The 21,267-nt window shown below is 35.6% G+C and overlaps 1 protein-coding gene across 1 annotated transcript in view; it reads right to left on the bottom strand.

The window, feature by feature from the left end:
* Positions 1–21,267, bottom strand: part of TTC27 (tetratricopeptide repeat domain 27) — a 137,611-nt gene that overhangs the window by 4,087 nt on the left and 112,257 nt on the right. Inside the window, exons 14-18 of the mRNA XM_026844603.1 lie at positions 16,309–16,407; positions 14,496–14,548; positions 10,208–10,373; positions 3,714–3,911; positions 186–297 (exon numbers count right to left, since the gene is read on the bottom strand). Of these exons, the coding sequence (XP_026700404.1) occupies positions 186–297; positions 3,714–3,911; positions 10,208–10,373; positions 14,496–14,548; positions 16,309–16,407 (628 nt within the window). The remainder of the gene's footprint in view (positions 1–185; positions 298–3,713; positions 3,912–10,207; positions 10,374–14,495; positions 14,549–16,308; positions 16,408–21,267) is intronic.

The following is a 21,267-nucleotide window of genomic DNA, read 5'->3' as shown; positions in this document are numbered from 1 at the left end:
ACACAATTTCTGTCTCATTCCAAGTAGTTTTGTATGCACTATTAGGGTGACGCTCTCTGTTAAAGGACTCTCAATAGTAGGAATAAATATAATGGGTAAAGTGTAATATTATTTTGTTACTAAGCTTAATAAATATTTGCTACATTCTTCATGAATAACAGAAGTTCTTTTTGGGTGGAACATACCATGTGCAATCTCTATGGCTCCTTTCACCACTTCCTTAAAAGAAGAAACATCTTTCTCCCAATCACTTGATTGAATTTCACATTTATGTGCCTTAGTGAGACACTGCAGTGACTGCAAGAAGGAAAAAAAAATGATCAGTATGTGAGAAAATAAACTAGGAGACTAATTTAGTTTTAAGTATCTATGAAATCAATGCTCAATCCAGAAAATGAATATATCTTTACTATGTTTGGTTTCCTGTGTGTTGGAGTAGTGTCCTTCTCTGCAACGTTAAGCACCAGCTGTAACACAGATGTTCTTCGCCAATATTGCATCTCAAGTACAAGAAGCATATGAAGTAACATGTCTAATTTTTATCTTTTTAAAATCTGTCTAGACTGATGGATGTGACCCATGTTTGCCAAGTCATTGTAATTAAATGCACATGAATAACAGAAAAATACTTGTACTCACACTCTGAACAGCAATTTTTTACCTAAAAAATTTATAACTGAATACATCAAAGCTTTTTTTCTGTATATGTATTCTTGGCAAATAATGTATTTTACAGACACAGCTATTAGCTGCTATACTACTCTGGTTCTCAGTGTGAACATGAGAAATAAGTGTAAACAATATGGAAGGACAGTCCCATTAAGAAAAAAAAAAAAAGAAAAATTTAAGCAAAATAAATTAAATTTTGCTTTTGAGTTCTGTTTCATTTCTACAGCATCAAAAATATGAAACAAACACATGCTGGAAATTACATGCCTTGGTTCAATGACAACTTTTCAATTACCTTTTTAAAGGGTCTAAATATAATTTAAAAAAACTTTCCACGTGGTACATACACACGAATGCAATAAAGATTTCTGGTTGTTGAACAAAGGCAGATTAAACTGGGGGGTCGTCACCCCAGAAGCTTTCACCTTCTCTCTCCCACTGAAGTTCCAATCAGTATGGCCTGGATGACTGAATGGCTCATGCTGCTGTAGATTGCAGGAAAGGTGTATTAAGTCAAACCAGAGCAAATTAATTTTTTTCATAATAACCTAGGTTATAACTGGTAGTAGCTCTAGCCAGCAGAGGCAACAACTTCCAAGAGAAGGAACAACGCTTTTTACCGCAGTCTGATTTCAGACTGCACGTGTCTTGTGTCAGAGCAGCAAATTAGGAGGGTTTTGCTGACAGATGTCAGAGAGAGGAAAGAATTCAAAGTCTTTTGGGCTGTTTGTTTGTAATTCTGGAATCTGGAATTATCCTGGAAGGAAACAATTATGAGCTGGGGAAAGTTCAAGGAACAGAAGGGTTTCATAGCTTGGGTATGGATCAGCAGGAAACTTGAAGGTGGGAAAGATACCTCGGTGGGAGAGGGGGACTGAACTGCATGTAGCATAGGAGAGAATGAAGTACTGAATGAGGTGACAGGTTGGATACATAAAAGTGTAAGAGTAAATAAATACTGAGCTAAAGAAAAAACCCCACATACCCAACACTTCAATAGTTTTACACATCTAACTTGTAAACTCTGACTTAGATTCGATTTACAAAGCACTGTTGTAAACTGTAACTGTAGACTCCAATGATTCATGGCATCAGATACAGCAGCAGAGCAGAAAGGTGAAAAAACCCCCAAACCAGCTCACCCTTTACAATAGTCACACATAGAAGGTTGTTCTTTCAAATGCAATGTTAGGGATAAAATTGGTTAAATATAATTAAATCTGCACTAAATAAGGTATTACATTATGGACTAAAGGCCAAACCCTACATTTTTAAGGAGGCACATGACACTATGATATATCTGTTCCCATCTCTTTGTCCCTTGATGCCTCAATATAGTAAATAATGCCCTTTCAGAATTCATTAACCTTTTGCATAAGAAATGTAGGTGGAAAACTGTAACAATACATCTGGAATTTTTCTACAGATATATTCACTTAATATCCAACTGACACATGATGATACTTGTGGCAGTAAAGCAAATAAATACTGGTTTTAACATTTTTACTTTATAATATAATATCAGTAAAACTACTAGAGATTACCTCACTAGTAATTAATGGTAAATTAATTTTTACACTGTAAATTAATATATGCTGTGGCTGTAAGCAGTTTTGCTCTTTCATATTCTATATCTATGGTACCAATATACCAGGATACTTGGGTACACACGTAAGCATACCTTAAGTATTTATAAACATCACTGAATTTTGCAGTGCAAGCTAGACCTAAGCATGTTCCATAACCAGTCTGATTAGGAAACACAGTTAAAGTCCTGTCTACTCTACAAATTGAAACCATGTTTTTAACTGGGTTAGTGAAAAATACTGTGATGTAACCAGATTCTGAAACAATTACATTTATAGTACAGACAGGGCCTCTGCTACTTTGCATGTCTGAGTAAGAATTTGAGGATATATTACAGGATATTGCAGTGTCTGTACTTCTGAATTCTAAATAGGCCAAATCCGTTTTATTGTTCAGCTGTAAAGAAAAATAGGGAACGATAAAAGGGAGGAATTGGAGGTGGACACTGGCAATGACTAAACAAGGCAATTCACAGGGCAGAGCATAAAGAAGAAGACAATAAGCAAGGCCCCAATAATTATAAGTTTAACCCCACAGGCATACAATTTGTAGGCCCAACCATATGCCTAATATACCTGACATCAAGCATCAAGCAATCCCCCAGACTGAAATTTTTGCCCAGCTACCCCCATTAGGAAACACATACTGAATTTGACCTTGTGTATTTTCAGCTTCAGTGAATATCTGCTAACCTGTGTTTTTGGAGTGTGAAAGGCTACTTGAATTTTTGAAATTTAATACCAAATGCAAAGCACACTCTAGCATGCAACAAAGTAAATACTTCTAGCAGTGCAGAGTGGTTATTTTGGAAATGCATCCAACTCGATTACCTGGGAAGTGAGAGAAATGAGAGATGGAAGTTAACACAGCAAAATCAGAGATGGGTTAAGAAAAACCAATGGTTCAACGAAGGACAAGTGTCCTTAAATAAGGACAAAGCACCTTTAGTCTGGGAACTATCTTAAGCGCATTTTCCCTTAGTGATTGCAAAGAAGAATACAGATGGCCTATGATGCCACTGGATCATGCCATTAAGATCCTCTTTTTCAGAAGACGCAATATCTTAACTTCAGAATCAAAGATTCAAATTTAAAACCACCCACAAAACACCACTATTAGATTACAGACATTCAATTGCTTCCAAAAAAAGTTTCAGAATGCAAACCCAAGACATTGCACATATGATGTGATCGGGTGATCTAAAAAGAAATACTAATAAAAGAGAGATATTTTTTAAAAATCCACAAAAACTTATGTAAAATGTCTTGCTCCTGTTAGATAGTAAGAATATGTACTGTAGGAACATGAAAAGCAGAAAATAAGCTTATAGAAACACTAAAGCAATACATGCCTTGAACAAGAACATATCTTAACATAGCACTATAGTTTGTTAGAGAACAGAAGGTTTGTACCAGAAGTGTTTATCCATAAAAACATACACCTCACAAAACATTTACCTTTTCAATATCTTCACTACTATCATTCTGTCCATTTCCATAAAGTTGAGCATAAAGTCTCCAGACCTCCCCATCATTTGTCACTCGTGAAGTCACTCTGCCCAAGAGCTCTTGCAATTTCCCCTTTAATCCACTCGCTACCTCTCCAGTGCGATCTGCCATGCCATTCACTACCGCTCTGACCAGAATAGCAAGCACCTTAAAAAAGCAGCAGGAAAGAGTTTTTATTTCAACTCAAATCAATATCAGTATATATAATGATATATGTAATATTTGGTCTCTATTAATGATTCAGTAAAATAGAAATACCGTATGACAAAAGTACAGAATTTACTAAAAAATACATTATTAGGGGAGTAATTCAACTAATTTAAACCTCATCTGTAAGATTCTAAGGTTGGTGAAGATAAAGAGGCCAAAGAGTTAAGTCAGAAATTTGGATTAACAGGGCAGGATAGTGTGAAAAAGAATGGTACAGGAAATTGTGGCAGTACCCTAAAAATATTTTCACCTTGTAATAAAGTTATGAAAACATCAGTAAACAGGCTGAACCAGATTAAATCTCTGTTTAACTACCTGCAGAAACTGAAAACTGGAAGATGTATAGTGGATGAGATGGAAACTGGAAGGCAACTGAATACCACCTTGAGAAACTGTTTACTGCACTTCTGGTGAATTTCTAGTCAAGTCAGTTCAATCAAACTTTTTACAAGTACTCATTTAATGGCCATACTTTCTGTGTCAGTGGCTGAAGTATGTGGGATCTGACCTGCAGAAATGCTGAGCACGTGCAGCTGCTGGTGAAATGTATGAAATGCTACATTAATACCAAGTGTCCCTAAAAAAAGACATGAGTCTTCGTGTCCCAAACTGGACACTGAAGAATTAGAAAACAGTTTTTCTGTGCTTCAGTTCCTTCTCCATAAAATGAAGAACAGCAAGTATAAATTAAGACATTGGATTATATGGTGAATCAGAAAGAAATAAACCCAAGAAAAGTTGTGTCTTATTGAGAACTACCTGTTCTGTGTAGTGCATGAGACACAGAGACTGGGGAAGAAATAATGAAAAAAAACCAAACTGAAGTCTCTTAAGGTCGGTATTTAAAACAGGCCAGTAAAGGGTATACAAACACCTTCATGCTGGTACTTCCTAACTTGTGAGGCTACCATTTGGCAACTTTAATGTTTCAACTTTTTTGTCCACATGATATCAATACTTACAATGAAATTACATTAATAGCAATAAGAATATCAAGACAGTAATAAAACCAATTTCAAAGATGATCTGTGAATAGCCCCAAACCACCCAAATATAACACTACTGAAGTAAAAGCAGGACAGGGGTGAATCCTCACAAACCAAGATGTAGTTCTGATAGAAAGTAATGCAAAAATTATGACAGTATCAAAGTACATTACACATAAAATAAAAACAAATGTAGTTTAGTATTTGTGATATGTCGTTTTCCTAAAACAACTTTTCTTCTATAGAATGACTCAATTAACATGCACCCCACGAATTAATTGTTTTATCAGATACAGGAAATCTTTGGCAAAACAGCCCAGATAAATCAAAATGGCTGATGATGTTATGAAATAAATCTATGTAATAGAAAAAGTGAAAAAAACAATTATACATCTCCCTGGTATCTTTTCAGAATCAATATGAAATCATAGTAGCATCTGAACATCAGCTAAACAGCTCCCCCTTCTTCCCCTCCCAAACCATAACAGTACAGCCCTTATAAAATGGTATGGCACACTGGCTGTTCTTTCTTTTCTTTTCTGTTAAAGAATTTGGATTTTCACTTAAGATAATAGAAAATATGATCAACTATTAGCAGTCCAAGAGTTCTGAAATTCATACCACATTTGTGATTTGGAATCTAAGGGGCTAAAACCCATCATTAAATGAATCAGGTCTTCCATAATGATTTGCTAAAAACACCAGCAAGTACAGATATTTCCATTACTACAGCATTGTAATAAAAACCATAAAAGAGGTTTAAGAAGAAACATTAAACTACACATTCTCTTTTGAAAAGGAACTAGAACTGGTCCTGAGGATTCATACATACATGTATGACTTCTCAATCAATTTTTCAGTTTAACAAAATTGTTACTCAAGTCCAGAAAGTTGGTTCACATGAATATCATGTATAGTTATTAAGAGTTTTAAAGCCAATGATATTTTGTTTGCACATGAAAAAAAAGTTTCCTCAGTCAGTAGGATTTAGCAACTGAAAAGTTATCCATGTTCCTATAGAGTTCAGGCTTTGCTTACACTTTCATCACAATAACCCATCTCCTTTTTCTGTAATTTATCATAAAAACTTTATCACTACAGCAGTTAAAACTAAACTAGCGTGAAGGCCCAGATTAAAGGGTCCATTAAACAGTAATGAATCATTAACACTACTTGGCTTTGCCCAACTGTTAAATAAAGCTATTTCAAATTGCAAGTGAATTGTGCTAATCATCAAAAAGTTAGCAGTGTAACAGAGCTTTCCATTTTAGACAGTTGTCTTAAATGTTAAGTTTTAATTTATATCTTTGAGAGATTTTAAACTGCTATACATACTAAACTACTAAAGCAATGCTCTGTTGCCCAGGATCCCACACGAGCAGTAGAGGTTTTTTTTGTTCTTTTTAATGACTCTTTTAATAAACTGGGCTGTATATGGCCACTGTGCAGAGAATTTGTGTTTAGTATGACATCACACAATCTGCATTCCTCCTTCTCCTTAGCTTTTGTGAATAATGTGTGTTTACTAAAAACTGAACAAAAACCACCATGGGACAAAACCTTAGAAACAAACCCAGTCATATTTAAATGCTGTGATTGCTATCAGTTAATCTCGTTCCACGATTGTTCTCCATACAGCTCCTTTCATGTAAAAATTCCTTTGGTTGAACTATTTTATAAGCTTCACTAATACTAATCAAACTTGACAGTGCTCAAGTAAGAAGAGAACCCTCAGATAGCAGATCCAAAAAGACAAATCTGCAGTCTATGAGGTCTCCTTATGCCCCACCCCAATTAAAGCTTTATAATAAAGACAATTGTCATTAGTGAGCTACTTAAAAGAAACAGAAATTTTTAATTCCTCCTCAAAGTCTCCTTGGAACATGCTTTTGTGCTCTTGCAGCTTTTTATTAGAAACAGTCTGGCAATATGAACTGCTGAAATAACAATGATATTTGATGGAAAGGGTAACAGAAAAACTTTGCTAGATTCTCAAGAACACAGAATTGAAGAGAGGAACTACTTGTCCATTCTTCTGAATTCATGTTCTTTGACAGCACAGGATGAAGATCTGATCTGAAAGCAATGTAGCAAAACAGCTTTTCCACCCGCAGACTAACTTTGCTACTCACAGAACTTTCCAAGTAAAAAAAGATCGCTTGTCTCCACAAGCATGCATGTGGTGCAAAGTAGTATGATTAGCAGTTGCAGAAATCTTTCAGGTATATTTACAACCTCAGACTAATAATTCAGAGGCTAATTTGATGATGACAACAGGTAAGGTTTTCTCCTCAGGTCATTTTTAGTGACTGATATACTAGCTGAAACTACAATGAAACATAATTCAATGAGCCCTTATCTTTTATTACATAACGTCTATATTAAAGGCTTTCAAGGCGTATTTCTCCATAGGTTAATAAACATTAAAAGGAATATGGGAACTTGAAAAATTTTAAGAACTAGTAAGGAAGGTAAGAAAGCATGTTTATAACATTTAAGGGGAATATGAGGAAACTGAGACTTTCAAAAGGATGTCTTTGCTGTAATCTTTTATTGCCTTGCTGCTCGTTTATAAGAAGAGCCTTTCAGGATTTCCTTATTCAATTCTGTTTGCAGAATCTGTACATACATATCTTCAAGCCTCATGATAGCTTGATCTCAGAACCTTTGCCACAAGGATGACATAGGTTGCTTAGAAGCAAAATTTCCCAAAGCTGCGTTCTATACTCAAGAAGTCTGGCACAAAAAGACTGCAACGGCCTAACAGAAATCACAAATGAAGATATTAATGCCTTACTGTTACTAGAAGAAATTAGTGATTTACAAATATGGCTTCATACTATACTGAAATAAAATAATTAAATCTTATGGAACTACACAAAATCAAGGACATGTCAAATTATGTATTCAGTTGCACCCTCTGATGCATTCAGTCTCAGGAGTATTCTGCAACAATGATTATACTAAAAGTGATTGATGATTGGCTTTCTGTTTTCACAAAGAACAGGAATCAATGACTCAACTTGTTTCTTCCAGTCCTGTGCATATTTATTTTTCCAGATTTTTAAATTCGTACCTTCTTTCTGACCACTATGTCATCTAGTTTAGTAGTCTATCAATTGAAATCTAAGATGGCTACAAATACAAAATAGAACCTGAGAGAAGAGCATACTGTGTTGGATGGAAACAGAGGCGTATGCTTTCACTTACTCATGTACCATGATTATATTTTGTTAAAATACAATTGCACAAGAGGGTTATAGAGCATCTCTATTTAAAACAGGCCAGTTGGCAAATGGGAGAAGCTCAGCAATTAATGATGAGCTTTATAAACAATCTCAGCAGAAGCTTTTAGTTTTATGTGCTTTTTTGTGTTTTTTTATGGGTATACTCTTTTCTTCCTTGTAAGATCATTGATTACAGCCTTTCTGAAATTCTTTAATCAGGCTCTGAGGTTTTTCTTGGCCAACTAGCAAAAATTCTTCTAATTGAAGAGACTGTATTAGAAGTTATGATGACATCCATAAAGCACGTCACATATCAGAAGCCAAAGTTAAAATTAGGATACAAAAAGAAAATTAGCATACACAGCATATATATATACTTCTGTAAAAATTCTAGAAGTTGTATGAGAACAAGATAAAAAAAGAGTTATAGAACAAAAATAGAAATTTGGTGCAAGCAATATCCTCCAATATTTGAATAAAATTTTACAAAACAAATACGTGTCTGTATCATCTCAAAATATCTAAAATTAGAGTGATATCTAAATATCGCTCTATAAAATATCTAAATTTAGAGTGATAAGCAAGATGGACTATCACAGAATGGTTTTGGTTGTAAGGGACCTTAAAGACCATCTAGTTCCAACCCCCCTGCCATGGGCAGGGACACCTTCCACTAGACCAGGTTGCTCAAAGCCCCGTCCAGCCTGGCCTTGAACACTGCCGGGGGGCTTCTCTGGGAAACCTGTGCCAGTGCCTCATCACCCTCACAGTAAAGAATTTCTTCCTTACATCTTACCTAAATCTACTCTCTGTCAGTTTAAAACCATTACCCCTCATCCTATCACTACCTGCCCTTGTAAAAAGTACGCTACTCCTCACCTTCCCTGTAGCCCCCTTTAAGTACTGGAAGGCCACTATAAGGTGTCCCCAGAGCCTTCTCTTCTCTGGGCTGAACAACCCCAACTCTCTCAGCCTGTCCTCAGAGGGGAGTTAGTCCTCTTTAGTGAGCATTGTACTCACGTACAATTTGTTATTAAAAAGTAATATGAAAAAAGTTTTTAACATCCCTGCCCCCAGGAACAAATGAGATGCTTCTGCTTGCATAATTAGTTCTATTTGTTCTCCCTCCTCATTGCTGGACTCAAACTCCCAAGATCCAGGAAAGCTAGTTTTCATCATTTTATGGGATAAGAGAAGAAACGTCTGCAATCAGTGATCAGCAGCAGCTGGGTCCTTTTACCCTGGTACTACACATAAACTCCCTAAGATCTCATAAGCTCTTCAAACAGATCCATTAATTCTGAAACAACTTTTGGAGCTATTTCACTACTCTGCTTAAGGGATTCTTTGGCTTGCCTTTCAGGTTCACCTTGCTGTTTTCACTGAGTGTACAGAACCCTGTTTGGATCAGGACCTGGCTTTAGGCAAGGTAACATCCCAGATGAAGCTGTTGAGTAGGCTCTCTGGATTTTGTCCCGAGGGTACATTTACAAACACAGAAGTTAACTGAACTACAGTGAAAGATGAGCTAAATACCTCCTTTATTTTTCTCCATTTCGATTATTAAGAATCAATACTCCGACTGTAATACACTCAACCTATGAAACATAATCCACTTTCAAAGCCTCATCTCTCATTTTTCAAACAAATGGGAAAAAATTTATTTAAACTAAACAATTTATATTATTATTTATATCCTAAGATATGCAGAAAAAATATGGAAAGATGGGGTTATGCACTGTGTTTTATTTAAGCATAGATCTTAAAACTACAAGGCTCATGTATGTCCTTTCACAAAGCCTGAGGAAATCTGGATGCAAAGGTTTTCCTTTTTGTCCATATCAATTTAAAATACTTAGTTTTACAGTCCAGATCTCAAAAAATTAAATGGCTTGCCTATATAACTTCACTGGTATGTGTACTATCATTACTGATACTGATACCATGATCATAACAAATCTCTTTCTCACAAGAAAAATTAATTAACTTGTAGGACAACTTAACATGAAAACTTCCCCACCTGTGTATCCTTGTACTTTTCTCTTAAATCCATGAGCCGATGATAAGCTTTAATTGCTTCTGAAAACTCTCCAACATCTGTACTGGTGAGAAGATAGTTCTCCCATATTTGCCAGTGCTCATAGTTGCACTTGAGAGCTTCTTGGAGGGTTCGAAATGCTTTGATTCTATTCAATAATAAAAAAGAAGAAAAGAGTATTCTATATTAAAGATTTAATATAGATTTCTATATTAAAATCAGTTGGCACTTTATCATCTAAAAAGCTGCTAATTTAAAAAATCAAGTTTATCAAATAGAGCAATGTAAAAGTTATTGATCATGATTTACAATACTGATTATTCCTTAATCTCTCTTGACATTTACTTTATATCAGTTCACTCCACAGTACACTCTGTAGAGTCTGAACTAGGTAATTTCTATGTTAGCTCTTATAATTACATTTGGACAAAAATTCATTATAAATGTGTCATCTATGTCAATATTTTCTTTCCTCAATTTTTAACTGGAACCATAAGAAAACAATCTTACTCATCTGTAACTCTCATCTGGAACATCTACTTACTCAGCTGTAACACACACTAAAAAATTAAAAATCATGAGTTCATGGCAGATGCAGAATTACTTATTTCATCACACAAAGGAAGGTTACTTAACAGTAACAGCTTTTGGTGATTTATTTTAAACATTTGCACATGGTAAACATGCATACCCATTGCACAGAAGCCCAGTATTTTCAAGCATTTTTTTCTTATGTCACTGGAAGCTTTACTTACTCACACTCTCTGTTCCCTGATGCTACACTGCTTGGTACAAATGCGTCAGAGTGGCCCCAAACGCTATTAGGGTCCTTCACCAAAGGTGCTGCTCTGTGGACCATCTCATAGTGGCAGGAGAAAGTGTTGTAGCATAAAGGTGGACAGAGTAATTCCTATAAAGTCACTGTCAAGTCAGGAAGAGTCTTTATTTTTTTCGCATGCATCTACTGCAGGCAACTCTGTACCATTCCCTTACTAAAGGAAAGAATAATGGCGTTCTCTGGTAAGGAACATAAGAGAGTTCGGTCAAGAACATGGGCTGAAAGTCTATGACCTACAGTTTACAGAGGTATGACCTCCTGTACAACATGCAACCAATGCTGCCAGAGAAAAGACAGGAGTAAGAAGAGTTAATGAAGCACACATTGGTAAGGCTTAAATGTACTGCCAAAAGTTTCATAAAATTTGAAACTTTAAAAAAAGCTTTGCGAGCAAATTAGAATGATAGGGTTCCTAGTACTTTAAGAGATTGAAGCTTACTGTCAGTTGGACAGTCATGATATGTAGAAAAAACACAAAGGAATAAATTCCTTTAAATGAAAATTTGAAACAATGTTTTCCCAAGCCAGTAAAAATCTTCTTTAAGGAGGTATGACAAAAATTCTCTTCTTGATAAAGATCATATAAAGATGGCTTGTTATGAAAATTTGCAGTTCACTTGCTCCATTGCTTGAGTGAGTTGCTAAAAGTGATGTCTCTAAAGAAAGACAGCTGAGAGAAATTGTTGGTTGAGTTTCAGAAAGAGGGTCCGGGAGAGTGTAAATATCCCAGCCAGGAAAAAGGATATCTAACTAGTGGATCAGGCCATTACAAGTCTGGAATGGCTGGGTCAGGGAAAACTGTAAATAACTGCCAATCTAAGCCCACAGCATTGAAAGAGTTTCCAAATACATGTGAAGAGAGTTGACTGATAGAGCAAAATTATTGAAGGAAAACAGGTCATTTGGCATAGCTACAGCAGCATAGTCCACAGGCAGGATCTTCCCATGTTTACTCCCCTTTTCTCTCTGATACACTGATATACGTGATGCTGCTGAGTAAATGTACTAACAGTTGGGTCTCCTCCACTGTTAAGTCTTAGTAAGAGATTTCAGACCCCAATTTTGATAGATTGTATTAGAAAAGAACAGAGACCTGCTCCTTCCTCTGTGGATTTTGTTATACAATGGAAACTGGGATCTGCCACAGCACTCCGACAGGCTGGAAGATGTTCTGGCTGACTGATGTACCCCAGTCACCTTAAGGAACTGTTTCTGAAACTGCTCTTCAACATCTGCAGGATTAGTCTGTATGATCTCTCCCATCTTTTCAAAAAGTAAGTTATCACACGTCAGATGAAACTGTGAAATGTAGACAAGATACCAGAGGGAAGGGATAGATATTGTATTCCTCAAATCATCGCTTTTACTACACTGATAAATTTCTCTAGGTTCTCAAAATAAATCCCCTATGTATTTAATAAATCATATAAAGATGGAGTGTCTTTAACCTGGGCAACAATTAAACCAATTCATATCCAAACAGGAAACAGTAGGTAGTACCAGTGCCTCATCCTGTCTCTGAAACCAGGAATCTTTCACTCAAAGGACAGAGGGCCAGTCCCAGTTTGTTCTGAGAAACAGGAGATCTAGATTTCAAAGGCCTCCTTGCACCCAGAAGAGTTTTTCTGGTAAATCAAAGAGTAGTCTGTTTTCATCACAATTAACTTTTCTGGAGGAAATTCAGAATGCACAAAACTTGTGGACTCTTATAAAGCAAACAAACCCAAACCCCAACAAAACAACTTTCCATTTGGGTGTCAGCAAGTTGTTTGCATACACTTTTGAGGAAGAGTTACTTAGACAGGTTATATTTGTCTGTTGTATGAGACTCTGCTAAACCTTACCCAAATGCACAATCCTTGAATGGGACTGATTTAAGAGCCTGGTTGGAGTAAAGCTTGATTTTGATGAGGAAGCAAGAGAAAAACATTAACTTAAATATTTTTATTTTTGGTTTTTTTTTTTTTTTTTTTTTTTGCTAGCAGGCTTGAAAAGATAAGATTTTATGCTTTCACCGCTGCTAGAGTTCCCCAGAATAAGTTATACTGAAATGCAATACTACAGATATCCTCTGCTTTGTGAGTGGATTAAACTAACTCACACAACAGTCTTGGTCTGTAAGTGACTACGCAAATAATCAAAGATGATGCTATTCCACAGCAAATACAGGCCACACTCAGGTATCAGCATGTAATACTGACTTAAGATTTCCTGCATACATATTCCTCTCCTGTGTGATTCCTGTGGAAAAGCAAGCTCAGACACATGCCCCCCTTTACTGTCTTTGATACAGTATCAAATAGGTTACACATTTTATACCTATTATCATGTTAAATCACAAGAGTAGATTAACAATAATAAAATTAATAAAGAGAAACTAATCACTCAGTAGTAAGAGACTTTTATGAAACAAGCATAAGCCAGTACACTGAGCATGGCATACCCTTTTGAACTTTATGCAAAAGAAGGAGCAATCTATCACACGCATTCTCAAGGCACTGTTGAAGATGAAAGTAACTACTGAAAAGTTAAAACAATCTCTATTACTTTTTAGTCCTGAGTAGTTACTCTAACCTTCATTTTCTTCTCCCTCCTTCCCATTAGCATATCAAACCATCTCTTTAATTCATTTGTATTACTTCCCACATTTCCTTCACATGTTTACCGATTTACCCTTTAATGTAAATTTACTATTCTTTTTCTCTTTTTTAATTTGCCTCCTGACTGCATAACCACTTAAACTGATGTTAGATTTTGAGTAAGCTTTTTAAAAATTTATTTTATTCTTTCATTTTATTCTTTGAGAACAAGTTATAATGTGAAGATTCTTCTTAAGTATTAAGTTCTTTCAGGTATTCTCTGTCTACAAGTAACTTTTATTACATTGAACTGAAATATGAAATAAGAAAGGCAGAGTCCATTTAGGTCAAAGCTTATTGCAATAACAGTTAATTTGGAGGGAAAAGAACAAGCGAGCTATTACGTGTGCAGATCTCCATCTACTTTCATAATATAAACATAATCTGCCTGTTTTTCCCTTAAATCTACTGAGATTAATGCAGTATGAATTGACATAGAGCTGAATATATAGTGTGCCTGAAATGGACCTATCTTATTAACTTCATAGTCAAATTAGTTTCCAACTTCAATACAAACGTTTTGTACTGGTTGTACTTGCTACATCATAAATACTTTTAACAAGGAAGAAGTGTTGCTACTTTTATAAAGCTTATGAAACTATTTCCTGTAAAATGAAATCTGTTATCAATGATCTAACCTGGGAGAGAGAACTGAAGGGATAAGAATTACAAAATACATGGATTTATTCTTATTATGTGGTTAACACGATAATGAAAAATTCTATGTCAAAAAAAGGAAATCCCAATTATTTATTTTGGAAGCAGTATCTTCTAATCCCTTTGAAGTACTTACTTCTGTTTTAATCTGATATAAGCAGTTGATAAATTGTTCCAGGCCTCAGCATTCTGTAATGATAAAAGGAAAAGTACCAAAACAATTATTCACTTTAATATGTTTACTTGATAAAAATATGTAAATGAAACTACTGTGAAATATCACCAATTTTGCTAATCACACATATTAACATATATTTTCTACAAAGCAGTAAAACCACTACACTGAAATAGAAATTATTATATTAAAAAATAAATACATAATTAAATATTACTGACTACCGGAACAATCAGGTATATAAATATCAATTAACTGCCTCCTGGTTGGAATACACTAAGTCAGCTCTTGCCTTCAGTTTAAATGGTAAACAGGCATCCTTTTCTGGACCTAGCTAGGATGGCTGGAGAGGTCAGTGCTCCCAGCAGATCATCACTTCTCACTAGATGGAAGCTACTTACTTGCACCACTCTGTTAGTGGAAAAAAAAATAATCTGAATTTCCCCTAATGCCTCTTGGGCAAAACTAACAGGGTTAGCTGCAACAGTGTTTATCAACTGTTGCAGCTGAAAAGGATTACCGAGTGCTGAAACTTTCCTCTGGTAAAACCAGCAAAGCCATGTATAGAGATGATTCCTGCCCACTGCCTTACACTGCTGTAGATTTGAAGCCACACCACTGAATTCAACAAAATGTCAGCTAGTATAAGTTTGAAGAACAGTACCTGGGTACTGCAATGAAATGTATTCTGGTAGTGAAGGCTATCCTCAGGCTTAAGGAGCATTTAAATCATGTTGGGAAATCTTTTTGAGGCTTAATTAATGAAAAAGGTCACTACATTGCTACAGATCGTTGTATAGGTTTCACCTCCATAATTAAGAGCTAGACAAGCATCCTTTACTCACAAAAGAAATACCACTTAACCCACTGGAGATGTCAATTGGCTTGTTCATATGAATATAATCAAGTACAGGCCCCAGGGAGATAAGTGAACACAATTTTAGTATCTACTTGGCAGTAAATCTACTGTACTGAAACAAAACAAAACAAAATAAAGTAAACATTTCAGTTAAATACAGGTTTGTATGCATGCACATCTTTTTTACCCAAACTAAGTTACTGCAGTTTATTGATAAAGAAAAAAGAATACTCTGTCACCATTCATTACCCTCTTATTCCTTTCCCCAAGAGAAGAGAATGAATAATAGTTTCTATCAAGCAGGTGGCATTGACTCTAAGCGAGCAACATGCTGGCAGTCAGGCTGTTTGACAAAAGTATTGCCAGTGCATTCCTGAGCGATAATCCAGCTGACACCTCTGCTATCTCAATGCACAGAGACACTCAAACGGTAATATTGTACACATGCTTGCCCTGTGCATCCTGAAAAATTGGCTAATAAACTCATTCTTCCTGTGTTCATGAACTATATAGTTACAAATTTACCTGTCATACAAACACTTACTTGACTTGTTTTCAGGAGAATTCGATTACTTAGGGGACTAAGTCTTTTAGTTTTTTTATTTTATCTCTCTTTTTAGCATGCCTCATAGTCTATTCATTCCCTTTTCTGTTTTAGCAATGTATGCAAGCATAAAGGAATTTCTGCTCAAACATATTTTAACATTCACACATGCATACTTGGACAAAGTTAAGTATTGGGCAAGTATTTTTATGATGCCTCATGACAAAAATATATCCTTCATGCACAAGTTTAATTTATTCAGAGGGCTAGGGTTTAAACAAGTTTTTCATTATTGCTTTGTTTGTTTATAATGAAAACATCCTTGTTGCTTTTAGATAAGCCATCTGAATCGCTTGTTGAAAAGTACATACATCTGGTTCCAATGTCACACAGCGCTGAAATGCTTTGGCAGCACCTTCATAGCCTTCTAAAGCAATGTATGCGCAGCCCAAGGAAAACCATACACCTAGCTGGAGAGAAAAAATGATTACATATATATAGATATATATCGATACACACACACATAAATTTCTGCACACACACAAAAAAATCTTCCTGGATGCTCAAACACACACTAGCCTTTTTTTTTTTCATTTTACCTGATTTTCAGCTATTATAATAGTATTGCATTGGAATAAAAAATACCCTGTATGCAGAATATAGGAAAACTTTAGGTTCAAAGTTTTAATAAATATGGATAAACAAAGGTGTTGACTATCTAAAGACCACTTAACCATATGTGAGGTGCTCTTTAACAGCACATCTTCATTCAGAGAAGAAGGTCATAGCTATTCAGAGGTTTGCATATTTTGCTTTAACTTGTGAAAAATCCACATTTACACTTTATAGTATTACAATTATGTCAAATGCTAAATACTAGGACAAGTATTTTGAGGAAATCACATTTTAGAAGAAACATTTCTAATGACTGAACATGAACACTACAATTATATAATTATTACAATTAGAGCTCTTTCTACCTGTCAGAATATTAGTCTTTTCTAGTTTATAATGCAATGTTTAGAGATAGAAATGTATTTAAATAATGCCTTGTGTAGAGAACAGAACTCTACCAGTTCAATAATCTTGCCTTGTAAGTCTTTAGTTGTTACAACCAAGTATCTCTCATCCATACAGATTCAACCAGGGAGAAGAGCTCAGCACCTCCCTCTTCACATTCCCTCCTTGGGAAGCGGTAGAGGGCAACGAGGTGACTCCTCAGCCTCCTGTTCTCCAAACTAGACAAGCCCGAAGTCTTCATCTGCTCCTCATAGGACATCCTTCCAGACTTGTCACCAGCTTTGTTGCCCTCCTCTGGACACATTCACAGACCTTCACATCCTTCTTAAATTGTGGGGCCCATAACTGCACACAGTATTCAACATTGGCTCAGCCACACCTTGAATACAGTGGGATAATCACCTCTTTTGGACAGCTGGTTGTGCTGTGTTTGATGCATGCCAGGATGTGGTTTACCCTCTTGGCTGCCAGGGCACACTGATGACTCATATTGAGCCTGCTGTCTAGTGATAGAACATGTGAGAATGGTTCAAAGCTGCACCAGGGGAGGTTTAGTCTGGACATTAGGAAGTTTTGCTTTACTGAGAGGGCGGTTAAACACTGGCACAGGCTTCCTAGAGAGGTGATCAATGCCTCAGGCTTGTCAGTGTTTAAGAGGCATTTGGACAATGTCCTTAATAACAAGCTTTAACTTGGTCAGCCCTGAATTGGTCAGGCGGTTGGACTAGATCATTGTAGGTCCCTTCCAACTGAAATAGTCTATTCTATTCTAAATAATATCAGATGTAGGTATAAATTACAGCAGAGTAAATATGTATTTTCATAGCTTTTCAACAAAAAGTTCCTGATTTGCTACACAGTTAATTCCCAGAGCTGCAAGTTAAGCAGTACTATCTTTTAAAAAACCTCTGTAATTCAGAAAAGTATTAAATCCTAGCTACACTGACAGAACATTTTCTGACAGCATTATGCTGTTTAAATGTGTGCAGTCAAAATCAATCAGAACACTGTATAATGTGCTGCAAAATAATTCCAGGTAGTACTACCTACTGCAATAAGCTCAGCTGTTTCACCATTCTAAATGCCAAGATAAGAAACATAAATAGGTCTTCTTGGAAAATTTTTGAGAGAGGGAAAAAGGTTTCATTAATTTATATGGCACAACAACATATTGCTTTTCAAGATGTCTGATAATGTTTATATCCTCTTGTGTTTTGAGTACTCGTTCTGAAGCAAGTGATAACTCAGGTTCTTCAGAGGAAACCATAACGGCTATTTAAATACAAAAACATTACTTAAGAAACATTTGCAAATCAGCGATCTTACAAGGTTGAAGTTGTTGATTCGTAAGCAAGGAGCTTCTATCTCTACAGAGTAATTGCAAACTCTGTAGCAGACATTTTTGCAGTTCTCTCCAGCTCAGGCTCATTTTTCTGACTCTGAGACCCAACTTAAAATCAGCAACAAGATATCTGCTCCTGACTTACCTGTTATAGTATTCATAGTTAATCTGCTTCAGAAGATCCCAGAATGCAAATGTATGACATTCATCCCTGTCAGATCTGGCACCCTGATTGGCAGACTTGATATCAAGAAAACAACTGAATGAGCTTGGCAATAAAGGAATCATTTTGCATGTCAGAGTGTATGTGGATGGCCCATCCTCAGAGAATTCAGATGAATAGATGAAGATAAAACTGCCAATTACATCTGGCCTGGGCAAACATGAAAATCTACTTTTCAGCACTGTCAGCCCATCACCTTTCATGATCCTTAAACTCATCATTGAAGGAAGAAACTGCACACGAGGAGAAAACAATGTTTCCAAAAATCTCAAGAGGGCAAAATTAGTAGGAAAAAAACATTTAGTCAATCTCATTTTTTAAGCCTCTTTTATCCACCAAGTTTCCAGAAGTCCAGCACTCTCACATGGCTGCTACCTCATTAGCTCCTCTTTATCGTCTTTCTAGATCAATTTCTGGATCTTTCTAGATCCTTTCTGGACATGAAAAGCCAGGGTAAAGATGTGACCAATCAAGTATGAAATTGAAGGCTAGCTCCAACTCTATAGCTCAGGATACAAACTAAACAGTGCATCTGTAAAGGGTGAGAGAAAAACAATCACTGCATTTTTAATAATTCTAACGAGTAACAGCAGCACAATCTCACTTCCGAGCTTGTTCTCTCAAAACCTGATTGGACTTAAACTTCTACCATTTTAATTTTTTGAGACAGATGGTGTGCAGCTACATCTCTTAGGAACTGGCTTACCAGTGCTTAAGTTTGTGAACTCCTTTCTCAAGTAAAAGTTACAGCATGAGGAGAAAGTAAAATGATTCTTTATTCATGTGGAAAAAAGCTATATAAGCAGGTACCTAGTAAAAATAACAACAGTGACTGCAAAGAATGATAAATAATTTTATTTTCTTAATAATTGGAAACAAGGTATTTTGCCTAGTAGTAGTTATGTATGACAGTTTTGACTGAATGGAAAAAAACGTAAGAATTGGACATGATGCAGAAGGTTGAGAAAGGTGTCCAAAAGGCATCCGTTAGCAGACAAGCAGAATGAGATGAAAAGTCTCTGGTGTGGGAATTAAGTCAAGAAGCTTCATGAGATGCTACGATATGGAAGCAAAAAGTAGACAGAAAATGGAATAGGTTGTGCAGATGGAAGAATGTCATCTATATGTTAAAGAAAACTTCTGCATGAATCATATCTTAAATTAACTGTGTAAATGAACAACATAACTGATACAGATTAAAATTTCAGGCCTCAGTTAAAAAGCAGTATAAAGACTGTATCTCAGAATACTTGACTAAAATGGAGAAAGTAACATGCTAAGGTATATCAGAAGGCTGTGAAGGTGGAAATCTCAGAAAATAGAGGGAGATTTCAATTATTCTGCATAGTTTAGTAAATACCATAATGGATGAATTTCCAAGACTAAATATTTTAGGTATGAAGAAGCTAGTCAGAAGACAGTACTTACTTTGATCCTGACCAGAATGAATGAGATGGTTCAAAATGTTACCATACAAAAGATACTTTGTAAAGTATCTAGATTCACTAACCCTTCAAGAACAAAGGCAACTCATTATGTTGGCTGAGGAAATTAAATTTGAAGAGATACTTAAAATGGAAAAGCTATGTTAAAATCTAAAAGGGGCAGCTAAAAGGCTAAAGGTCTACAGAAGACTAGAAACATTTAAATGGAAGACACTTCAAGGCTTGGAGCAACTGCATATTGTAATTCAAAAAGGCTCTACAAGGACTAGACAATTATAATGGTTAAAACCAAAATAAATTATTAAGATTATTAGATTATTTAAAATTATTGAGATTATTAAGAATAAGAGGACATGCTTTAAAATCTGGTGTGCTAGACAAATGAGAAAGCTTGAAAAGAACAAGTCTGACAGGTTAAATGAAAAAACATGGTAGTTGTGTAAAAAACCCAAACAACCAAAACCAACCAAATGAAAAAAACAAGGTTCATTGCCTTTGATCTACTATAGCAATAAAATGGTATTTTATCATCCCTTAGATATCTGGAAAGGGAGCATTATTTTCTTCCACAATGTAAGAAGTACAGTGACTCTAACAATATATTTAGGATACAGTTTAGGAATAGACTTAAGCAATTTTTTGTGGGAAGAATGGTAAAAATTCCTTTTTTATTGGAGAGAGGGCACGAAATCTGCAGATCCCATTGGCTGATGTAACAACTGCTCTGAGGAAAGCGACTGACTGAAAGGCAGCATAAGGAAAACCTCACCCAAATTTCAAAAAATGACTTTTGTCAAGGCTTGTAGAACTAGGTTAAAGTTCCTTTTGGGGAAAAAAGTGCATTGGCTAGAGGTTCAAATGTTGCTACTGATTGGAAAAACACATGAAAATGAGCTGTAAATTTTTATCCTTTTCAAAAGTGAAGACAGTGACCAGCAAAGGAAGACAATTTAGGCTTGGACTCTTTGTTAAAACTTGCCATCAGGAATTTCCAGGCAGTCTTTAATAAGTCTAAATGACTATGAAAATGCTTTTAAGAAAGTCTAAACAATTCTCTCATACTAGTGGGAATATCGTTCCAAAGTAATCTAATTACAGTATAGCTGAATACTTAAAAAGAAAAAACTCAAATCATATATCTGAAGAAAATCTCTTGCATTTTAAAAGCAATTTCTACTATTTGCATACAGCAAATAGACACAGATATTTTTTTTTTTTTCAGAATCCAGTACTCTTTAGTACAATAGTCTTAGGAGTGCAGCAGTGTTTAGAAACAATCTATACCCTGTAGAGCAAAATT

Source organism: Athene cunicularia, assembly GCF_003259725.1.
Source record: "Athene cunicularia isolate RWA chromosome 3 unlocalized genomic scaffold, athCun1 chr3_part1, whole genome shotgun sequence".
In the NCBI taxonomy this organism is placed as follows: domain Eukaryota; kingdom Metazoa; phylum Chordata; class Aves; order Strigiformes; family Strigidae; genus Athene; species Athene cunicularia.
Note: the sequence above shows the minus strand (reverse complement) of the source record. Positions and strands in the feature narration are given on the sequence as shown.